At 37.9% G+C, this 23640-nt stretch overlaps 1 protein-coding gene across 1 annotated transcript in view; it reads left to right on the top strand.

Moving 5' to 3' along the window:
* The first annotated feature begins 262 nt into the window (after positions 1–262).
* The window catches only part of KIAA1109 (KIAA1109 ortholog), a 111982-nt gene continuing 88604 nt past the window's right edge, over positions 263–23640 (top strand). Inside the window, exons 1-11 of the mRNA XM_009887870.1 lie at positions 263–386; positions 3982–4098; positions 6970–7048; positions 7725–7789; positions 13797–13983; positions 15166–15247; positions 15866–16059; positions 19262–19341; positions 20557–20707; positions 22567–22723; positions 23522–23600. Of these exons, the coding sequence (XP_009886172.1) occupies positions 290–386; positions 3982–4098; positions 6970–7048; positions 7725–7789; positions 13797–13983; positions 15166–15247; positions 15866–16059; positions 19262–19341; positions 20557–20707; positions 22567–22723; positions 23522–23600 (1288 nt within the window). The 5' untranslated portion in view covers positions 263–289. The remainder of the gene's footprint in view (positions 387–3981; positions 4099–6969; positions 7049–7724; positions 7790–13796; positions 13984–15165; positions 15248–15865; positions 16060–19261; positions 19342–20556; positions 20708–22566; positions 22724–23521; positions 23601–23640) is intronic.

The following is a 23640-nucleotide window of genomic DNA, read 5'->3' as shown; positions in this document are numbered from 1 at the left end:
TTTAGGGAGGCGTGTGCCTGGAAACTGTTCGTTTCAGCAGAGATGAGTGAAAGTGTTTCTGGAGCTCCAGAGTAGAAGAAAGGGTAGCCGAGAGTCATGAAGATGCTATTGAAGGAATAAAACAAGTAAAGTCATATTTGTGTGAAACAGACTATTAGAGATTATTTGACATGGTAGCTACTCAATTTTCTCCAAACTGTACTGTGCTTCTTACTTATTTTGGTTTTGATGTTGTTTTTTTTTTTTTTGCCTTCAGTTCTACAGGTGCTGGTGCAAAAACAGTTTAGCAATGGATCAACGAAAAAATGACAGTTTTGTCCCAAGTATCACGCAGTTGGAAGACTTCCTAACAGAACATGACTCCAATGTTGTTTGGCTGTTAGTAGGTAAGGTGAATCTATTGTTTTGGTTAATTTTTTTTTTGTTTTGTTTGCACTTTTAAATGTGCTTCTCTAAATGTTGGCATGCCAATATCCAATTCTTACCAAATTACATCATAACAATTGAAATAGAGTTTTATTTGTCATACAGCTGCTTAGTGAGGTATGGCAATGCTACTTAAGTAATTCAGAAAGAAAAAATACAGAACTGTTTCCAATACTAACTGTGCTGCAACACTTGGGAGATAAGTCTAATGTGCAAAGGACGATGCTCTACAACTGCGACTCTGCAAAATAACTCAGTGAGAACTACTATCCATCACAGAAGTTTTTTCTAACACCAAAGTAAGCTGGTGATTAACTGTAATACCATAACAAAGGATTAACATTGCACGTGTCAAGCAGATACAATAACTTAGTTATACCAATATGTACATATCTGCCATTTAATGTGGTGTAGTTTGAATAGTGATATAAAGACTACTGTGTTTAATGACATGACGTAACTTGTAGAATAAATTGTGTGCCACAATAAACCTTTAAGCCAAACCATCGTGTACTTGGCTACGGGCTGTTTCTGTAAATGTGCCTGATTTACGTATGCTATTTTTTTTGTAACACTAGTGCTATTGTTTATATTTGTGTGTAGGTACTTTTATTTTCTGAATCTACAAACAGACAGGTCAGGGACAGCTGAGAGTGCTGAAAGTGTGTGATGAATTCGGACTTTTCCAAAGGTAGTTAATACCTGCTTTTCAGCCTTGATTCTTAAACCTGGAGTGAGGGGCAGCACAGGAAAAAACTATTTTTTGACTTCTGGGAGGTTAAAGCACGTCTCTTGGCTACTGATGCACTGGCATCATTTTTCAGTAGGCCAAACTGAATGAAAAGAACATAGGCAAATTAGCCGAGGGTACTTTCTGAATATTATTTATTTCACTTTTAATATGTTGACATGGAAAGTTTGTACTCAGCATAACATTCTAAGTGTAATTAAGGTGAAAATAAAGGAAGTCACCATGCTGATAGTTGCTTATGGTAAAACGTGGAACAGATGCAGAACAGGTTTGAAAAACTTAGCTCTGAAAGCTTTGACTTGAGACTTAAAGATGTTCAGGTCTTTCACCAAAGAATAAAAGTGTTAAATTGCAGCCTGCAGCATTTTCTTTCTCTGCTTTTCCCTCTCTACACTGGATTCTTAGAGCAAACTATTAGTAATTCTACTTGAAAAGTATGGAGGATATAAGCAATTTCACATAACAGTTGTAATTTAAACCAAAAACTTTGCTTAGCTTTCTTATTTGCATGAATATATTAAAGTTACAAACTTCTGTTTCACAGAAGGGTGGGTGGAACTTCAAGAAATAATACAGTCCTTCCCCTTTTCCTATGGGCAGAATGACCTATATTCAATTATGCAGTTTTGGGGAGCTGCTTCTCTCTTCAATTGTAAGAAACCACCTGGTGTTCCAGAAACAATTGCACAACAGAAAAAGCTGGGTAGCCTCATGTTGTTATGAGGTCTGGATAAAACCACATTAAAGTAATATTTATTAACTGACCCAGTTTCAACCAGCCATTCCTTCTTCACTCTCGCCTGCTAACCTATGGCATCCCGTTATAAGGGGATAAAAAAAGAATCCTGAATCCTGAAGCAGCTAAATATTTACTGCAGTAAAAGAGGTGCTGAGTTCTAGAAATGAACATGCCCCTTAAAGAGCTGTTGCTCAGTTCTAGAATACTTTCTAAAAATCACATATGGCAGAACTTTCATATGTAATTTCCAAAATGTAGTTTCAGTGAAGAGGCTTTTAAAATCAAGAAAATAATAATGAGATGAATAGAGTTTATGGGGTCTGTCACTTAATAGCGGAGACTAAATTTGGTGGGGGAAAAGACAAGGCTACAATTTGTGGCAGAGGTGAGGCTAGTGGTAAAGGCAGTGGATTAGGACTGTAGTGCCTGGAAACTGCACTTGGCTTTAGGTACCTCGAAGTTAAGTGTGTAGTTGAACTTTAATCTCAACTAAGTTAAGTTTTATTACTGGAATGAGACCCTTTGACTGTGAGTCATTCTACCTTTCTCCCTACCTTTATAGAGGACCAGCAGTGAGTAACTTACTCATCTGAAAGTGAGGGGAGGTGAACGCTGTCTTTGGAGAGTGCCTTTGCTGACTGCTGAGAGCAGTTTCTTTCCTGGGGTGAACCTTTAACTGTCCCTTCCTTGTTCTCGTGTAATCACCCACACAGATTGGGTTTGTTTCACATGTCAAGCAGCTTACCTGCCCAAGTGTAGGAGCTACCCGAATTTTGGCCACACTGGATCCATTTTCCAGGGAGGAAAAGACAGTCATGCAAGTCTCTCTTCTACCTTCTCGTCTTTCAGCAAAGCACAGGCATTGTTACAAAGCAGTGGAGCATCCCACTGCAAGAAAAATAAGGGGCAGTAAAAGGACAGGTTGGTTTTGTGATTTTTTTTTTTTTTTTTTTTTGGTGTCTGTGGTTGGTTTGTTTGTGGTTTTTTTGAGTAATCACCTGAACTCTCTGCAGAGCGAAGGTGTCATACCTATATGCGTTTCCGCACTTCAAATTTCCCATAAAAGGCACAATAAATTTGATTTTTTCAGTATGAAGTGTATACATAAATGAAAAATTTCTTTTACAAATTTCAGTTAGTATAATGAGTAGAGATACCTCAAATACAAAAATTGCTTTCTTTCCTGCTCTGCTTTGGATGAAACTGAATGGTAATTATCAGTAAAGGGAGATAGAGCTAGTCTGTTCCTTGGCAGTCCTGCTCCTTTTGGGTTTGTCCTTCTGGAATATTTGAGAACCCTTGTAGTTAGAAGTAGGTTACTAGTTCTTAATCAACTAAACTAAAATTTACTTTGGGGATTAGCAGACCTAATTTTTTCTTTTTTTTTTTTTTTTTTCCAACATGTTTCTCATTGGTTTGCTGTTTCCTTTTTTATTTTTTTTTCCCCCTATCAAATTCCTTGCTTGAACTGTTGACAGATTTCTGCTAACCCAAGAATTGCTACATTTCTCTCAGGATACAGCAACTTAGGAAATGGTTTCAGATGTGATAATGTTGTTTCCTGTGCTAAGATATGAAAGACTAGAAATTTAAGTTACAGTTCACAGTTTGGAGGAGGACTGTAGTATGACTTTTGTGGTGGTGTGGTTTTTTGGGTGTTTTAAAATAAATCACCATGTAGGGTAATGCGTGTTACAATTTGATCTATGTAATTTAACTTCTTGGATGATAAGGGATGTAATGAAATATGTGGTGCCTTTTGCAATTGCTCTGGAGGACAGTGTTTTTTTTTTTTATATTGGGGAATAGAAAAGCAGTGAAAAAATATATTTTTCTGAATTTCCTTTCCCTTTCTTATTTTGCCTCCCATCTCTTCACACCCTTCTCACAGCACCTCTCTGAAAACACCCATTAAAGTGTCCCATCAGTTTCCTTTTTTTTTTTTTTTTTTTTTCCTCAGAGAGTAGGAACAACTCTGTTGTGCTTTATAGTCTTAATAGGTAAGGCTTTTATCTAGGTCAGCATACTTTTAAAAATACTTTAATTCATTTTAATCTTTCAACAGCGACAATATTGTCTTGTGGATGGATTATCTACCTAACTTATTATAATTCCCGGAACATTGGACTCATTTTAACATTGGTTCTTAACAGATTATATAAACATGGCTACATCCATATTGGTAAGTTATGATTACTGTAATACTGCTGCTTATCTACTGCTTTTTATTATACCTCAATTTGCTAAAAACATGAAGTAAAATCCAAGTGTTCCTTTGTTATAGTAATTTGAAAATGATCAGCATGGGTTTAATTTAAGAAGAAAAGAAGTTCAATATCATGCTTTAGGGAAGGATTCTTGGTGTAGGTAGAAAAACAGCCCCTTTTTCATTGAAGTCTCATTATTTTATATTAAAGTTCTCTTGACAGGTTTTTTAATTTTAAATCGAATTTACTTCTTTCTGTTTAGTCTGTATACTTTGTTTACTTAAAATCTGTACATTTTCCATTACCCTTTTTTCAAAGCTCTGGAATCATAATGGGTAGTGTCATAGAATCATAGAATAGTTTGGGTTGGAAGGGACCTTTAAATACGGTCATCTAGCTCAAGCCCCTGCAATGAGCAGGGACATCTTCAACGAGATCAGGTTGCTCAGAGCCCTGTCCAACCTGACCTGGAATGTTTCCAGGGATGGAGCATCTACCACCTCTTGGGCAACCAGTGCCAGTGTTTCCCCACCCTCAGCATAAAAAGTTTCTTCCTTCTATCTAGTCTAAATTTTCCCTCTTTTAGTTTAAAGTCATTACCCCTGTCCTGTCGCAACAGGCCCTGCGAAAATGTTTGTTCCTATCTTTCCTTTAGGCCCCCTTTAGGTACTGAAAGGCCACTGTAAGATCTCCCCGGAGCCTTCTCTTCTCCAGGCTGAACAACCCCAACTCTCTCAGCCTGTACTCACAGGAGAGGTGCTTCAGCCCTCTGGTAATTTTTGTGGCCCTCCTCTGGGCCTGCTCCAACAGGTCCATGTCCTTCTTATGTTGGGGTCTCCAGAGCTGGATGCAGTACTCCGGATGGGGTCTCACCAGAGCAGAGTAGAGGAACAAAATCACCTCCCTTGACCTGCCAGCCATGCTTCTTTTGATGCAGCCTAGGATACAGCTGGCTTTCTGGGCTGCGAGCACGCATTGTTGGCTCGTGTCCAGCTTTTCATCCACTGGTACCCCCAAGTCCTTCTCGGCAGGGCTGTTCTCAATCCCTTCATCCCTGAGCCTGTATTGATACCAGGGATTCCCCCAACCCAGGTGCAGGACCCTGCACCTCTCCTTGTTGACCCTCATGAGGTTCACACAGGCCCACTTCTTGAGCCTGTCCAGGTCCGTCTGGATGCTATCCCATTCTTCCAGCGTGTCAACCGCACCACTCAGCTTGGTGTCATCTGCAAACTTGCTGAGGGTGCACTCAATCCCACTGATTATGTCATTGATGAAGATATTAAACAGTACTAGTCCCAATATGGATCCCTGAGGGGCACCACTTGTCACCGATCTCCAGCTGGATATTGAGCTGTTGACCACTACCGTCTGGATGCAACCGTCCAACCCACTCCTCATCCACCGACCAGTCCACCCATCAAATCCATATCTCTCCTCAGTCCCCCATGGAACCTGCCTGATCTGCTTCTGAATTTGTCTCATGATTTGGTGTTAAGGGGTGCAGCTTCCCACTCCCCTGCACCTTTGAGGCTGGTTATACGGGGTCTGAAGTGTAGGTAGCAACTGCTGGAGTGAGCTCAGAGGGGCACAGTAGCCTTGACTCCCTGTTTGGCAGTGTCCTTGCTTTCTAAATAAGCTGTCAGAACAACTAATCATGTTAATCCATACTGGGACTGTGGTATGTAGAATTTATACTGGCTAGAACATTTGCATCAAAATCCATTAACTTTTTTTTTTAATTTTTTTTAAACATTTTTGAATAAAACAGGTCAGTACAAATCACTTGGGCACTCACCCACATTACAAAAATATCTGGTGCTGAGTCACAGAGGGCTGTATCCCACAACCTCGCTCTGATCGCACTTTTAATTTTCTTTCATTTATTCTTCCATGTTTTCCTCTGTCTGCTTGCCAGAATAACGGTGAATTTAGTTGTGGACTTTTTCTGCAACTATTGATCATAAATGTAGTGGAAACTTAAAAACAAAAAATCCCACCCACACTTGACTGCAGTGCTTTGCTTGTGTCCTTAAGATTTTGACAACTGTAATCCAAACAATCTTCAAATCCAGCTTTTGAACAGTAATATAGATGAAATACTTATTGGCTGCTACACTTGATCTATAGGCTTTTATTAAAATTTCTCTGTGAAATTGCTATTAGGTAAAGGCAGCTGGACATAGCTGGCCAAATATATAGTGTTCTTTATAAACTTAATCAGTAAGAAGAGCATAACATTAATTAAATCCCATAATTTACAGCTTGGCTTCAATTGATTAATGTTGATTTTTATTTTTTTTATTAAAAAAAATAATAATGGTCTACTTAACTTTCTGCGAGTGAGGTGAAATGCCTTAGGAAAAGTATGAGCTATTGCATTATCTTCTGGTCTTTTCATGCCTATTAATCCTTCCTGCTGTAAACACAATTTGTCATAATAATTGGACTGAAAACTTTATAGTCATTTAAAACTTGAAAAATTATTTTGTCAGGAATCTTTATTTCCCTAATTATGGTCTTGCACACTATGGCTTGGTACTATAAGTGTTCAAAGTATCTTTCCTAACTTCCTTCACAAGCTTCGCAAGGCACCTGAATGTTCCTGAGTGACTAGTATCTCTCAGGCGTTGGTTGTATTCTCGGGTGGTGCCAAACCCAGAACCTTTTAGAGATGTGTACTTTTTGTCATGTGTGTTCTGAATCTCTGGCTTCCCTTCTCCTCTGAAAACTCGGCATACCCAGTAAACCTGTTTGAGATAATTGGATACTATATTCTTCCTGTTCAGAAAATAAAGCATCAACAACTTTAGACTAGTGTCTGATAAACACTTTTTTCACACTAGGTTCCTTTTCGTTCTCTGTGCTATCTGGAAAAGTCATGGTTCGTGAAATCTATTTCATCACAGAAGACATGTCTATCAGGTACAGATTTCCAAAGGAGTTGCTCTTCTAAATAATAATTTCAAATACAGTAAATGTGTGGGTATAACTTATCAAGATACCATCTTACAAATGAGCAATGAATATATTTATAAATGTTAAAAATAAACTGACTCTTTGCTAGTAGTATTTAGACATTCTTAGCTACTTATTAGCTCATTTTCTGTTTGAATGTTACCAATTGCAAGTGAGTACTGCATAAGATTCTAGTTCTCCTTAGTATTTGTAAAAGAAAACACTTTAGAGTTTGAAGGAGAACTGCTTTTTCATTAATGTTTTTCACTCCGTCATGCTCCCACTCTTAAGTCTGGAAGATTCGTTTTGGCCAAGTGGTTTGCATTTATTTACTGGAAATGAGAATAATTTGTTTCGTGAAACGCACACTAGTGAGTAGTTTGTAATTTTGATTCTTACTGTTAAATTTGGGAGGCCTTAGAAGGCAATGGATATGGGGTTCTACACAAGTTTCAGCTAATGCAGTAATTGTATAATATTATACTGTATTCTTTATGCTGTAATGCTTTGTGCTTTAATATTGCTTGTACACTACTGCAGCTGCAGATCTCGCCCTGCATAAGGCAACATGTCATGCAGCTGCACATAGGATTTTGGATTATCACTCTCTTATCTTCTGTTTTATCTAACTTATTTGATTTAGAATTCAAGATGGATTTATCATATTTCGCTGGTGGAAGATGTACAACCCTAAGCAGAAACAGCATGGTATGTTTCTCAAAAAGGTTTCAAAGTTTAAGTTTACAGGTAGACTACAGAAAAACACTTCCTTTGCACGATTGCACGTGTGTAATCGGTTTGTTAATACTTAGCTGAAGTACATTGAATCATCAGAAGGTGGGGGTTCTTTTAGCTGGTTGATCTGTGTTAGTAGACTAGAACAATACAATAACATAAATACAGGATTCGTTATCAGGTACTTGAACCCTCTTAAGACAAACCGTTAACCTTAATAGTAGCCTTCATTAGCTGTAGTCTAAGCATAATTGACCCTGTATTGAAGTTTATAACTCTGATAAATGGAGATTTATGTTCTGGCAGTGGTTTTACTTTTCAAGTTTTAGTGTTGTGCTGTGAGTATTTTAGCAAAAGGTGGGGGATGTTCTTCAGTATTTGATAATGCTCTGTCTTGATGACATCTGTGGTCATAGAAGTGGGGAAGTGTGAAAAAAATCATTTATTTTTCTTCCTTATCTCTGGCTGAAGAGGGATGATTAACACTGGATGCAAGAGATTAATTGTATCTGCGGAAAACACTGTGAGGAAACATAAGTAGCCTTGTGATGTGTGCTTAGTCATTTATAGGATTAGAATCTGGTTGAATGAGTCTGGGTCCTGTCTGTCTTGGCTTTTTAAGCATCACAGCTCCATTACTGATTCAAGGAGGTCCAGAAATGGCAACTCTACAGTTGAGGAGGGCACTCATTGAGAGGGGCATTGAACTTTGGAGGGCTTTTTTTCTCCATCTCCCCTTTGGAAGCTGCCTTTGATGGTGTGAAGCTTCTTAGACATGTCAGGAAGCTTGTACAGATGTTGCTTTGTCAGTACCAGCTCAACAGTGGTAGGAGTACTGCATGCATGTGATGCAGGTAAATATGAGACACCGTTCAATATAGTGATATGAATTAGGAAGAGTTGCTCGCTTCTTTTTATTGAGACATTACTAAGCCTCGGAGGTGATAGGACACAATTCAAGTTCTTTATGCTATAAGAAGACTGATTCAAAAAGTGGAACCTAGGCTTAGAGTTAATTAGATTTTTCCAACCACAGGTTATTGTCCAACAGGTTTTCATAGAATTGTGTTCATCTGCTAGTTAAAACATATTTCTCTAGTGGCTCACAGAATGAAAAAATGAATTGAACCTAATGCAATAAAGATAGTTGTGTCTGTCTTTTATGGTGGTATTTTTGCGTGGCAGTATTGCAAGGCTTTAACCTTTTCTGCTGGCATTTAAGACTGCATAATTAGTGTACAAATAATACAAGTAACCAAGGAGGACATAGGTGTGACAACAAAGTAATGTGAATAAAATACTCTGTTAAATAATTATGCATTTGCTTAGGGAAAGTCACAGAATGGTCAGGGTTGGAAGGGACCTCTGGAGATCATCTAGTCCAACCCCCCCGCCAGAGCAGGGTCACCTACAACAGGTTGCACAGGACGGCGTCCAGGTGGGTTTTGAATGTCTCCAGAGTGGGAGAGTCCACAACCTCTCCGGGCAGGCCGTGCCAGTGCTCCACTATCCTCAAAGTAAAGAAGTTCCTCCTCATGTTAAGATGGAACTTCCTATGTTCAAGTTTGTGCCCGTTACCTCTCGTCCTATCACTGGGCACCACTGAAAAAAGACTGTTCCCACCCCCCTGGCACCTTCCTTTAAGTATTTGTAAATATTAATAAGATCCCCCCCTCGATCTTCTTTTCTCTAGACTGAAGAGACCCAAGTCCCTCAGCCTTTCCTCATATAAAAGAACCTTGCTCACTTTACATTTTGATTGTTTAACAGAGATGCTTTTATTTTTAACCTTAAAGGAAAAATAAAATCTTCAATGATTTTATTTTTATAAGTCTGTCCTTCCCAATACTTTTTAATCTGGTTGATTGCAGGAGAAATACCTGTACCTGACAAAATTGCGAAGGCTGATGGTATGTTGCATCTTAAAAGATTTGTGTTTTGTTCAAGGATTACTTCCTTACAGCTGCCACAGAGAATGATTGGAAAACCTGTTGTAGCTAGACGTTACTGATACATACCTTTGTTTCAGATCCTTCATAAAACAAAAAAATGAAAATAGAGCTGAGATTTTCCTATAGAAAAACACATAGACTGAATCAGGGCTATTAACAATGTAAAAATCCCACCAGATTCTTATAAAAACACAACCCTTAAATATTTTCATATTTTTGCTTGGAAAAAAACCATCTTATGAAGACTGAGATGTATGCAACAACAATTAGTTTCCCAGTGTTGTGGGCTTTTTGTTTTTAAACTGCACTGAAGTGCAGGGTGCTCCTAACAATAATGTGAAATGCTACAGGAAAGGGATTTTGTTTTTTCATAGTGGTGATGAACTTAAAGTCCTGTTAGTGTAGAAATAATGTAACCTCATTCTATTTTATTCTGAGAGGTATTTAGAATATTAGAGGAGAGGGTTTTTGTGCACAAAGGGAAGGCTAGTGAAGGATCCTGAAATACTTGGAGGCCTCAATAAGGGAACTCCCTTTCAGGTCATTTTAGGTGTCCTTGCCATCACCTCTTTGGCACTTGATAATCCAGTTTTCAGTGGTGAGTTTATCAACATTAAGCACCATTACAGTTGTACGCAAGGAACTGAACTTCAGCATGGGGACATCTTAAATTTTCTAAAAGCTAACTTTGTCTGTTCAAACGTGTATGAAGCTTGCATTGTGTCTCCCTCTCCTGAAGGAATGTGCTGAAGGTAGTGGACATTCATATATTCCCCACTGAGCTCGTGAGAGGAGAAGGACTAGAAATTAATTCATATATTCAGAGGTTTTAGAGCCAGAAAGGGCTTCAATGTTCATCCAACCCAGTCATACAAGTTGCAAAGTTTTCCCTGGAAGCAAAATAAGTGACCTTTTAAAAAGATTGAGTTATGCTGAGTACTTGACAGGTTCCGTAAGTTATGCCAAAGTAAAATTGTTTTTAATGCTAGGATTTACATATTCAATCTTGATATAAATTCAGCTTATGCCTGTTGGTAAGAAAAATCCAGTATTGTTCCACATGCCCATGCAATACGTTCATGTGTTATTGGGAATATTTTTCCCCGATAAGTGCTTTCTTATCACATGGCTTCTCAGCCTTCTTCCTGAGGAGCTGAAGAACGTGGCAGTGCCTGCCAGTTGCTGCTGACCAGCTGGGATCCACTGACTTTTGAAGTCTTATGAGGATACACAAAGAAATAAAAACTGAGCAAGAAGCGGGATCTGAGGTTGGTCAGAGAAGAGTGAAGGTCATTAGGAAAAAGAGGGCAAACTTGGAGAACAGTTTCCTTCACTCGGGTGTATGTGCTTTGCAAAATGCTTTATGCTGTGCTCTTCCTATTGAACCTCTGGTAGTCAATATGTGTTTATGATCAAAGGGTAGATTACAGTAATGGATGCTAGCAAGCACTACTGTTAAACCTTTGTGTCAGAAAAAGGAAAAATGAAATTGCTTTGCATTCTAGTGGGTATTTTTTTCACATTTGTTCTAAAGCTAAGAAGAGGAAAAGAGAGAAGAGGAAAGCTCACCTATCAAAACTGATGCATTGTCTACCTGCCCACTGGCATCTAAAATAAATATTGCTGTAGGACTTGGGTTGCACTGTAATTTAAGGATGCCTCTTATAAAGACTCAATCACAGCTCCTTGCATAAGAGAAGGTTTGAACCACAAAAAGTTTGGATAGTGATTATTGATTTCCTGCGGTGGTTTTTCAAACGTGCCGCAGTTCAACCTAGCAAGTGCAATCTGGTTTTCATCACGGCACTATGTTTGTACTAGGCATGTCATACCAATGTTAAAAGGACTTCATAGAAAAAGTCCAGTATGTGGGTTGTTTTCCTGCCTTGAGTGTTACGGTAAACCAGACTGGGACTTGAGAGTAGGTTTTGTACGTACTCAAGAGCTGAAAGTGGTTTAGGAACAAAAGTTGGAGGAGTATGTGGTGAATAGGGCACACCCAGATGTCTTAGCTTAGGTATCACAGCAGATCATCAATTTTCACAGTGTAAAACCATGTAGTGTAGTTTGTGACGTACTTTTTGAAGGGGGAATACTGTTTTGAGAATCAATTCCTCTGCTTTTTGTTGTCAGGAGGACTTGTTTCATGTTTGCGTTAGGTTTTATTTAGCGGGTATATTTATGTTGAATTGTTTGAGTAGGTGTGATGCAAACATTTAAATAAATAATAAGTAACTAATACATCTTGATTAAACTCTGTAGGAAGCAAATGTCAAAACCTTGGCTACGTTAGTCACCTTGATTCCAACAAACGTTGATAAAATTTCAGTGTTTTGCTATCAATCTGGTAGTTACTTTTACATGACTTACACATACGCTTCTCTGAATCATTTAACTCTATGACATTCAGATGTGCTTGTCACTTTTTCCTTACCGTGCTCCCCCCCCCTTTTTTTTTTTCTTTCTTTTCTAAAAGTGTCAGGCAACCAAATTGGTCTGTAGAGGTGAAATCTTATTTTTGTTATTAGGAAAAAGATAGTTGTCTCTTCAAATGCCCTTTAAAGAAATGAATTATTACATATGATTTCATTTAGTTAATGAAGTCTAATGCTTTCCTCCAGGAATTGAAAAATTACATTAATTTGTGTTCTTGATGATACTGAGTCTCCCAGGTGATCTATTGTGTATCACAATCTTTGTCCATGTCATCCTTTGCCTATATCTTATTGATGCAAGTTAACATTACCAACGAATGGATTTGATAGTGCTTTTATGAAAACAGGAAGGAACTGAAACTGGCTCATTAACTTTTCTTTGTCTCCTGTTCAAGAAAACTGTGATGTCAATGCTTTCTGGAGTTTTATTACACTTTTTTTTTTTTTCATAATGATACAGAAATTTCTGGTAATTTAGGTGTGAGGGGTAAGAGGTGGGTTGCTGTTGTTAGGACAGTGTTGTATAGATGCGTAACTTCGGGGAACAGATGAGTTTGTTAGCAAAGAGGGTGCATTTAATAAAGCAGATGTCTCTAAACTTTGGTTCTTGGGCAGCTGCATTTCTTCTCTTGACCCTGACCACAACAGCAGCGGTGTTCTCTCTGACTTTTTAATTTCTCGTGTCTGTGGAAAATGTTGTCTTCAGGTTGTACCCCCTGAGTTACAGCTTTGGGACTGCTGTAATAACCATTGATGCTTCAGCTTCCTAAAGTCTCTTTGACTTAGAAAGACCAGATCAGGTTTTAGAGCAGCTCAGGTCTCTTGAGTGAATGTGTAATGGGCACTCTTTCAACTGGGTAATTAGGGGGAAATTGTGCGAGCTCTTTCCTCACACTAACTACATAATTAGGTCATACTATCTATGGCAAAAGTATGCGAAAGTATGTCACAAACAGCTCTGTATGCGATCAGCAGATGTTGAACTAGTTTTTAAGTATCACAGAGTCAAGCTGATATTACAGTTCAAATCTGACATTTGTGAAAATCTTGACCGATTGTGCAAAATGACTATGCTTCTTGTTAGTTCTGCATATTAATGTTTTCTGTTTCTCTGTAAAATAAAGCTTTTTCCCAGTTCAGGCCTGCTGTACCACAAAACATTTGGGTTTTGAGATTGAATTGGTCTCAAGTACTGGTATCTGTGCTAAAAGGCAGAAGTTGGCACCGAGGGTTCTGTGCTGTGCATCAAGAGGGATTTTTGTTTGTTAGTTTTTATACATGAGTCTGAATAAACCTCATGTACCATTTTGTGCAGCTCCTGCCTGGATTTATTTTGGGACTGTGACCTAAGGGTGAAATGCCTTTCAGGTTTTATATTTTGTACGCAACTGTCTTATTTGCCAAGTTTTACTGATTTGCTTGGAACAGTGTAATTATTTTGTGGGGTTTTTTTATTGCTTTTTAATATGTACTTCAGCAGCTGTTCACTACCGTGTAGATTGTTTTTGCAAAATCTGCTTATTTGAAAAACTGTAAATACTGCAAGGCAATGTTGGAATGGAATTAGAAGCTCTTTTCCTACTATTTGTTCAGACCCAAAGGCAGAAACACGACTGTATATTATGGTGAATGACTTTGAATTTCATGTGTACAACCGTTCTGAGCTTTATGGACAACTTCAAGAACTATTTGGCTTGGATCCCACAATAATTCCAGCAAAGAAAGATGATGAAAAAGCACAAGTAAACGGGAGGCAGAGAACACATACCAATCTTGAAAGGTAAATTATTATGCATTTTGCTATTTTGTTGATGCTTTGTTCTGCAAAGTGCTGAACTAATTGGGTAATGTTTTGTTAACATATGCTCTGGAGGCCAAATGGTTGAAGCACAGCTGAGAGAGAAATTGCACTGACAAGCCTGACAGTCTAAATCTTTTTCCTTTCCTCAGACTTCCTACCATAATAATTAAAAACCAAACACTCCTTGTTTAACGTTCAGGAACAGGTTGAAAAATCTATTTGAAGCACACTGTGGGAAGGGAGCATGTGTTGAAGAGGATTATGCTTGCAGAATAATAATGGTATTGCTTAGTAGAAGTAATAGCTGCTCAAGACATTGAACAGACAAAACATGAGGATCTGTATGGTTTTGGGAGGACTTAAGTGGTTTTTGAGCTTTAAATGTGGGCTAATTTCACAAGTTGTCTTTTTAGGGGGGTGTGTTTGTGTATAGCTACACAAACCTCCTTTTCTCCTTTTATTCCTTTTTTGGGGTGCCCCAGAAAACATGATGTGCATCTATAAGGAATTCTTCTACATGGCTTATGTGTAGTGGAGTGGCATATTCAATAATAAGCCTTTGGGCAGAATCACACCAGACTGATTTATTGCCAGGAGCAGAGAAGATCTAATGAGGCTTGAGTCTTCCCACTGCTGCTGGCCAGGCCAGCAAGTGTTACTAAATTACATAGTGGGCACCCGCAGGATGCTGTGGCAGTCCTGAGTTTGGGTAAGGGCTGTGCCTCCGAGCCAGGGTCTTCGTGTTTTCATCTTACGCCCTTATTGACAGGTGCAGGAAGGACCTCTGCTTTTGCGGGGGACGTGTCATGGGAAATGAAAAATCCCGCACCTAAATAGGAATATTTAGAACAGACCAAATTCACCCGAGGAAGATTTATTGAACTATTTGAGAACTGTTGCTCTGTGTTAAATGTGGCACGCTTGTTTTCTGCCTGTGTCCGCTCAGTATACCAGCACCCACGGCGTAGCAGCGTATGCTTCCTGCTGTTCTACCAGGCTCTGGAGGAGCCTGCAGCAGTCTGCTAGCAGGTCCCTTACAGGAGGCACCCCTGTGGGGAAGAGGGTTGCCCGAGATCTGTGCACTGAAGACCCCTAGAAGAAAACACTGGTTAGTTCTTCTGCAGAAAACACAAAATAATAAACCCCATTTTTTTCCTGTAGTGTTAAAGTAAAAACAGAATCTCAAGACCCTTCTTCTTCATGGAGGTCGCTTATTCCAGTCATTAAAGTCAATGTGAGCACGGTAAGCGAAAACACCCTGATAATGAGAATATCTAGCAGTATATGCTTAAAAATCAGGCTTGCCATTCATTTTTCTTATACGTTCTTTTTGAGTTTTTGTCCTCCTTCATGCTTTACAAAAGTTTTAAAGTGACACCACTAGCACTCCCTTGATACAGCCACAAATCCTGCTGGTGCTGATGGAAACATCAGCGTCTCTGTTGTGGGAAATACTTGTGTCTTAGACTTGTAATGATTTCAAGAGTATCGCCAAGTAACCAAGCTAGGTAATGGGTGTTTTACGATGTGTGGTGTGTTGGATTCTGGGGAGGTGTTTGGGCTTTTTTCTTCTTTTTTTGTTTTCTTCCCTTTGTCTTTTAATAGGGATATTTGGACATGTTCCTTAAAAGTTGATGTTGCCTCCCAGACAACTATTATTGAGGTGGTATGAGATAGAATATTGAGAGTTAAATGTACAAGATAGTATTTTTAGATATGCACAGAATATGGCCAGTACTTTTGTCCATGGTCTTTATTTGCATATGGCTGGTTAAACTGCATTATTATAGGTAAATTATATATACGTAGATATATAAAAGAGCCGTGTGTAATGAGTAATTGGATTTTCTTTTCGATTTAGGGTCGTTTGGCGTTTGGGAATCATTATCAGCCGCAAACACTTTGTATTAACTTTGATGATGCTTTTTTGACATATACCACGAAACCACCTTCAAGCCACCTTGATCAGTTTATGCACATCGTGAAAGGAAAATTAGAAAATGTTAGAGTCATGCTGGTTCCAAGTCCAAGATATGTTGGTCTTCAAAATGATGAGTAAGTTTAGGGTATTTTTGTTCCCATTATATTTTATTATTTATCTTTAAGAAAATGAATAAAAGAATGTTGGTTGTGTTTCTGTGACTTTATTTTTCTTATTGTGTTTAGATAGTTGGCATTTTTACCACTCTGAAGGTTTTGGATGTTGGATCTTTGAAACTATTTTATTTATGGAGAAAACTACTTTATTTCTATCTCGTTGTAGAATGTGTATGTGTTCTGCTCTATGATTAATCAAGGTCGTCTAGTCCAACCCCCTGCAATGAGCAGGGACATCTTCAACGAGATCAGGTTGCTCAGAGCCCCATCCAGCCTGACCTGGAACGTTTCCAGGGATGGGGCATCCTGCATTCAACTTTTATTTTCTTTTGCCTGGGTACTATAGCTACACGCTTTGACAGCACTAAATTTCTAGGATAAATGCAAGGTTTAAGATATTGACTTCTTTAGAGCTGATTCTCATATGGTTTGGAAAATATTTTTTAAAAAATGGGCAAAAGCTGCACAATACTTGCTATAGGAGAAATCATGTTATCTCTTTAAGACAGATCGCTGATCCTTTTACCTCTGTGTATTCTACATGAGCGGGGTTATGCAGCTTTAACAAACTGAATGATAATAAGTCAAACAAAAGGGTTCTTGCATGAAGGGATTTGACACTAGAATTCTTGTTTTATTACACTTTAACCAGCAAGACATTTATGTGCATACTGTATTAACATCCCCGATTGATATGATATGAACATCTTAGCCATAATTTTCTGCATTATCTTCTTTAATGCTTGCAATGTTATATATTCAACAGATGATTTGGACAAAAAAGCTAAATTTCAAAGTCTTTCACAGGCATTATTGGCTCAACAGAAAATAAATAATGTATACTATCCTTGGACAATTGCGTGTATGAGTTAATGTAAAATGATTATCCCGATTTTATACCTTCTAAGCAACAATATCCAGAGAATGACTTATGATGTTTGGAAGTAAACTGTACATTTGACTGTACCTTAATTGGCTTTGTATCAGACAAATACTGCTGTCCATAATGTGCCTTTATATGTTTTCAAAGACCATTCTGTGGATGTGTACAGAATCTTACTCTTCCAACATGACGACAAAGGAAATTTCTCCAACTAATATTGAAGACAAACAAGATTAAAACAAAATAGGATTAAGATACTCAAACTATTAGCTTTTTCTCCTGCTTCCGCTAAGTATTTTCCTTTTGTGCTGTTACCATCCCTGCAGCTCCTGATGGCTGAAGGATGGCATGTGTGCAGAAAACATGCCCTAATTTACTGGGTAGATTCAACAAATGACCCAGTTCACTGGAAACGGGAATGTTTGAATCTTTAGAGCCTGCCCTCTTATGCTTCTTTGGCTTAAAAATTAAGCTGGTTGTCTTAACTTTCAGAAATTCCTGCAGGCAGTGCACATATGAAAAACAGCTAAGTGACTTGATGAAATTTGTAACAGACAGACTAATCGATACAAACGTCAAAACCCACCTTGAAAACTGTCATATTACATTACAAACAGATATCTCAACGCCTCCATCACTTTTTGCAAGTAAATCCTCCAAAACCCAAGGAAAAAAAGAAATTGTGCTAGGAAAAGCAGATCAAAGCAGAACAAGTTTGCAGAGCAGTGACTAAGTCAGCAGGCTCGAAGTGGAAATTTAGGATAGATATTGGGAAATACTTTTTAGTGGTGATGATAATCTCATTAGCATTCATTGCCGTTATCTCATTTGCTTTTAGAAATGGCCTGTGGTGAAGTTTCTAGGGTTCCACCACCTTCATCGGCTAAGTCCAGCAAGGTGTAATTATTTTTTCTGAGGGTGGGTTAGGCGGCCTCATTGGGTACCACCTTCTCCTGTTTTCTGCAGAAGTGGTTTCATGTGCACTTTAAGCTGAGAATACAGCTAAAAGAAGCAATACTGTTGCCTTTTTTTTGCTTGGCTGTGCAGTGAACACTGAGCATGGAATTGATCCCTATTAAGAAAAATATACGTTGTAAATCTAAATTGTTTCTGCTACTGGGTTAGAAAAGTAGCTGAAAAGTGGCAAAAACATCTTTTGCAGTTAAAATCCAGCCTGACCATTATAATGTGACATAACATTATAATGTTATTACTACGATAAAATGTAATATGTAAATTAATGTGTGGTGACACTGTAAGAAAGGAGTTTAATTTACCAATATAGTAGTGTTAGAAGGGTTTCGTGTATTAGTTCATCATTTAGATCATTTTATATTGAGGGAAATGTCATTAAGGAAGAATAGCCTTTTTTTTTTTTTTTTAACTAATGGTCTAATTACTGAAGCTTTCTTGTCCCTTTGGTGCTATTTTAGTAAGAAAACAATTAGCGGGTGAACGAATGATATAGGACAAGGAGAAAGGAACTCTTGATGGAAAGAAACATTGAAAGTAAAACTTTGGTAGTTGGTTGTGGTTTATAATACCTGAGAAATGTCTTTGTGGAAAGAAACCTGTTAACTCAAGCATGAAGATACCTAAACGTTTAAATTGCTTTATATGATAATAATAATCATAATGTAATGATCAAGTATTTTTTTAAAATCAGGGTAGATGTAGCCTAGCAATATGACAGTTGCCTTTTTGATGGGAGACTTGAGACCAGATAGATTTGAATTTTCAGTGTTTATTTTTAGAAGCTCATTTAGTCTGTGGTAGCAGACTGAGGAATCACTGAGGATAAGAACTGAAGTTATAACCCGCACTTCGAATTTAGCTTACAAACAGCTGCCTTTAGACAGACTGTGGTGTGGCACAGGTAATTCTGTCTATTCCGTCTGTCACGAGACCGATGCCTGGTAGATAAGGTGGCCTGTGGCTCTTGCAGGCAGCCTGCAGTCAGGCAGCTGGCAAGACCAGCGCAGGCCCATGGAGCTCATGTCTTGGGATTGCATCAAACTTGAGTCTTGCCTGCAAAATCTTCCTGGACAGGTACCACAGACACTCCATCTCCACTGTTGGCTTGCTTGATACAGCTAGCAGTTTTATTGATGATTCAGTGGTTAAATATGTACTACGTACCAGCTACAAGTAAGCCTGACCTATATAATCTCTTCCATTATGCTTAATACGTTGCGTTTAAAATTACTTGAATTCATAAAGATTAATCTCGGTGCATTGCTTTTTAATCCTTTTCTTTTGCACTCTTTTTCATTACAGACCACCGAGGCTGATGGGTGAAGGTTTTGTTGTAATGCAGTCCAATGATGTTGATATCTATTACTATATGGATGAACCAGGTACCTTCTGTTCAATACAAAGATAAAATTTTCACAGATTTGAAGGCTCTTTGTTTATTTAATTGTTTAGAATTGCTAGGCAATTTCTTTCTTTTAATGCTGAAAAAATTCCATGCTGAAGCAGTTGCTGTAATGTTTTGGAGCCAGTAAAAGCATTCGTAAGTACGCTTCTAAGTTAATGAGTTACTTTGTCTGCAAATGAAACAAAATTCAACTGAAATAAATAAGAGAGAGTTGACGTGGTTCAGATTTAGAAGGGAGTGAAATTTTGAGCTGTGTTCTTGTTAATTGTTGTTGTCAACTTCTGGACCATTTCATGTAAGAGGCCTGGGGAATTCCATAGATGAAATAACTGTACATGTAGAACAAACGTTTTTATCAGTGAGTAGTTTTATATAGATATAGGTACTCTGTCAGCAGTGCCTTCTGCAAGTCTATATGCAACGTGGAACCAATTAATCTTGATGTTTGTTCTTGAAACAAGTTATGTTTTAAGCTGTAAACTTAAATGATGTTGTTTCCAAAGTACTTCAGGAGTGGGAACAACTTGCAGTCCATACCTACTGGGGTTTTTGGGAACTTTATTTGATTCATCAATTTCTGAATACTGTGGCATCTATCTCTTTCACTTTAAATCCAGTGCATTATATTACCACTTTATTTTGCCGGAGCTTTTTTGGTTTGCAAAAGCTTTTGCTCTGACTTCACTTAAGTATTAAACAAAGGTAGCATGTTCGATAATGATGCATGCTGGTGTAGCATAGGTGGCAATTTTGGATTGTTGCTGAGTAACTGCTCTTTCCTTAAAAGAAACTTAGTCGTCTTTTTTATTTGCTTGCATTGTCTGCAGAAATGATTTTAACTTAATCTTATTTGTTCCAAAACTTGGTTTGTAAGTAAGATTTCTAACTGAATGTGGATATATGAAAGCTTGTATTGGTAAAAATCATACTTAAGAGATAAAAATGCTGTGTATGTTGGCATTTCACTGACATCAGTGAGCAGCGCTCCAGAAAATCCTGAGGATTTTCGGTCATGTTTTTGCCCTTCCCCTGGGAGTCTGCATTGAATCGTGGCTAGATATTTCCGTAACATAGTGGTCTCAAATAAAACTGACATCAGGACACTTTAATTGTCTTGTCCTTAGGAAACATTTTTCATGCTAATTTGAAGCAGCTTCCTTTAATAATCTGTTTATTATATTGTGTAATACAGGTCTTGTACCAGAGGAGACGGAGGAAAGTAATGATGGAGAAGCAAACAATGAAGACAGCAAATTACAGGATCTGCCACCATGCTGGGGTTTGGACATTGTTTGTGGAAAAGGAACGGACTTCAACTATGGACCTTGGGCTGACAGGCAGAGGTATTATCATGATTCACATTTTCAGCTTTAATCTTTAGTATATATTATTATTGAGAAAACATTCTAAAGGTTCCAGTGTGCGATTGCTCAGGCTTTTAATTTGTCTGGGGTAGGCTAGACAATCTAAAAAGAATCCTGCCATGACGGTTTAGTATTGGTAAATTCATTGTCGTTTATCTTGTTGGCCTTCCAAAGTTACGATCACTCAGTGAATTTTTATTATTAAATCAATAAATTATGTTTCTATTTTTTGTGAGCCAAAGTGGTGTTGCTATTTATCAAGTGTTATACACCTAAGGGTTTAACCTTTTAATTGGTTACCTTTAGACTTGCTAAGCTCCTATTAGCTCATGGATGATAATACTCCGCATATTGATGAGAACATTTTATGAAGGTACAAATCTGGCTATGAAAATAATGGGGGGGGAAATCATTTATCCCTGCTTAGGAGAATCAACTGTCTCTCTTCATTATCTAGATATTTTAGTGACAAAATATTAGGCCAGAGCTCTACTATTATTCTTCACGCGATGTTTTGCACATGACTTTCTGGTGAAGACGGTAGGATTGTTTAGAGAGTAAAGGACTGTTAAGTAAAAGTGACATCATCAGTGATTTTCCTTTTTTCCCCTATTAATTACAGTTTGATATTTCTCTTGCCCTCCATTAATTCTCCTGTGAAACTATTATGATTAACTGTCTCCTAGGAGTGTGAGGATGGCAGACCAAAGAGTAGTAGTTAGATGTGACAGTGGCTTAGAGAATTTAAGAGAAAATGCCAATTTCGAGAACAGTGCTTTGCTAGGAACATGAAGTCAGTGAATCATTAATGACATTTTTAATACCACCAAGAAAGCTCACTCTATGATGTTATGCTTTTTATAATTTTAACTGGCTAAACAGAAGGCAGTTTGCCTATGCAGCGTCCGTAGAATTCATAGATACATACCTGGGAACGCTTTTGCATTGTGCCATGGATAGAAGATAGAATTTTGGAAAGTGCCTGAACGTTTTAGAAGCACAGATCTGTAGGAGTTCTGTGGACTTTGTACTCTCAATTCTTATAAGGGCTTCTGCAAATACCGATCTTTAATACACCATACAATAAAATCTTGTGTTTCCCCAGGGTTTTGACAGTGTGTGTTGTGTGGTGTTTGTGAGGGTTTTGTTGGGGTTGTTTTTGGCTTTTTTTGGCTTTTTTTTTTTTTTAATGTTTAGGCGGCTACAGTGGTCAGGTGCTGGGTGCAGGATACTGCTACCCTTAAAGATTTACTTCCACCCCCTTGAGATCTAGATAAGCATGCTGTCTGTTTCATCACTGTGGCTTTCCTTTCATGTAGTTGCATGTTCAGATACAAGTCTGCAGAAATGTAGGCTTCATTTCCCTCTCATTCTGAGGTCCTAAAGTTTTGTATTTTGTTTATTTCGGGGCATTACATAAATTATTTATGGACAAACTGAAGCATAAACAGTTTACTTCCTGCTGTGTTTTTGTAGCAGATTTGTAAACCAAAGATGAGGGATAATAAGAAAAACATAGCTTATTTGCCATCTGAATTAAAGTATTTTTGTTCTAAATCATTTACGGTCTGCCCATTTATGACTTTTATCCAAAAGTCAGTTCTTGTCATTGAAACTCTGGGAGATTTTGGTAATGAGTTGGAAGACACCCATCATGAAGTCTTGAAACAAACATTCTTTCTTATCGCATCCAGTGGTTGTCTAAAAACTCAGCTAACTGGGAAATAATTAAGTGAACCAAATAGATGCGTAAATATGTATATATCTCTTCTGTGAATAAAACCAACTTTCTTTTCTTTTTTTTTTTTTTTTTCCTTTCCTTCCTCCTTCTTCACTAGGGATTGCTTGTGGAAGTTTTTCTTCCCACCAGACTACCAAGTTATGAAAGTCTCAGAAATTGCCCAGCCTGGGAAACCAAGACAGATCCTTGCTTTTGAACTCCGGATGAATATTATTGCAGATGCCACCATTGATTTGCTTTTTACCAAAAATAGGGTAAATAATTAAAACTTATCTAGAAAATAACTTGTGTACTTTGATTACACTGTGCTTTTTGGTTGTGCTTATTTTTACTTTGCTCAGGTGTTTATTACAGAAATATGTTTTTAAAAGCTCGGAGACTTTTGTTTTACTCTTCCATAATTAGGAAGAGATAATAAAGAGAAATATTGGCCAAGAAGCATTAATATTTGTTGGCTTATTTTAAGTTTCTTTTAAGCCTTAAAGCTGCATCTTAAGCCATGCCAGTTCCTGCAGTCTTGGGAATTCATGATCTGGATATTTCCTGTGCAGTTTTTCATTACGATGAAGCTCACCATGATGAAAAGGTCGTTTCTTCTGATATTGGATGAATATCTAATATTACTGGAGAGATGACATGACAGTGAAGGGAACAAAAGATGCATATGTGTAGGGGTTTGGGTTTTTCTTTCCCCTGTTGCTACTCTTATAAATGGGATGTAGTGTTGCTTTCATTGCACACCTGTTTTCTTCTTCTTTTTTTTTGTGACTGAAAGGGTTAGAAAGTGTAGTGTTAGAAACATATATTCATCTGCCCTCTTATGCTGTTTCTATTAGTGGACTTAAGACAGCATGTTAAGCCTAAAAATGGCATTACTTGGTATCATTGCACATAGATAGTTCACTAGTAATTTTTCTGAAGACAAGAAAGACTTTAGTCATCTGGTGCCTTAATCCAGGTGTGGGTAATGATGCCCAGAGGCATAAGGTGCACTGGTTGATGTGGCAAGCCTAGAAATAATGTTTGGACGTTTTTTCTTTCTTGCAATACAGGAAACTAATGCTGTACATGTAAATGTTGGTGCAGGATCATATTTGGAAATAAATATTCCCATGACAGTAGGTGAAAATGGTGAGTTAAGGCTAAGGTTCATTTGTTTTCCTAGTGGTTT

Source organism: Charadrius vociferus, unplaced genomic scaffold (assembly GCF_000708025.1).
Source record: "Charadrius vociferus isolate BGI_N301 unplaced genomic scaffold, ASM70802v2 scaffold806, whole genome shotgun sequence".
In the NCBI taxonomy this organism is placed as follows: Eukaryota; Metazoa; Chordata; class Aves; order Charadriiformes; family Charadriidae; genus Charadrius; species Charadrius vociferus.
This window is presented reverse-complemented; position numbering and strand designations above follow the sequence as displayed.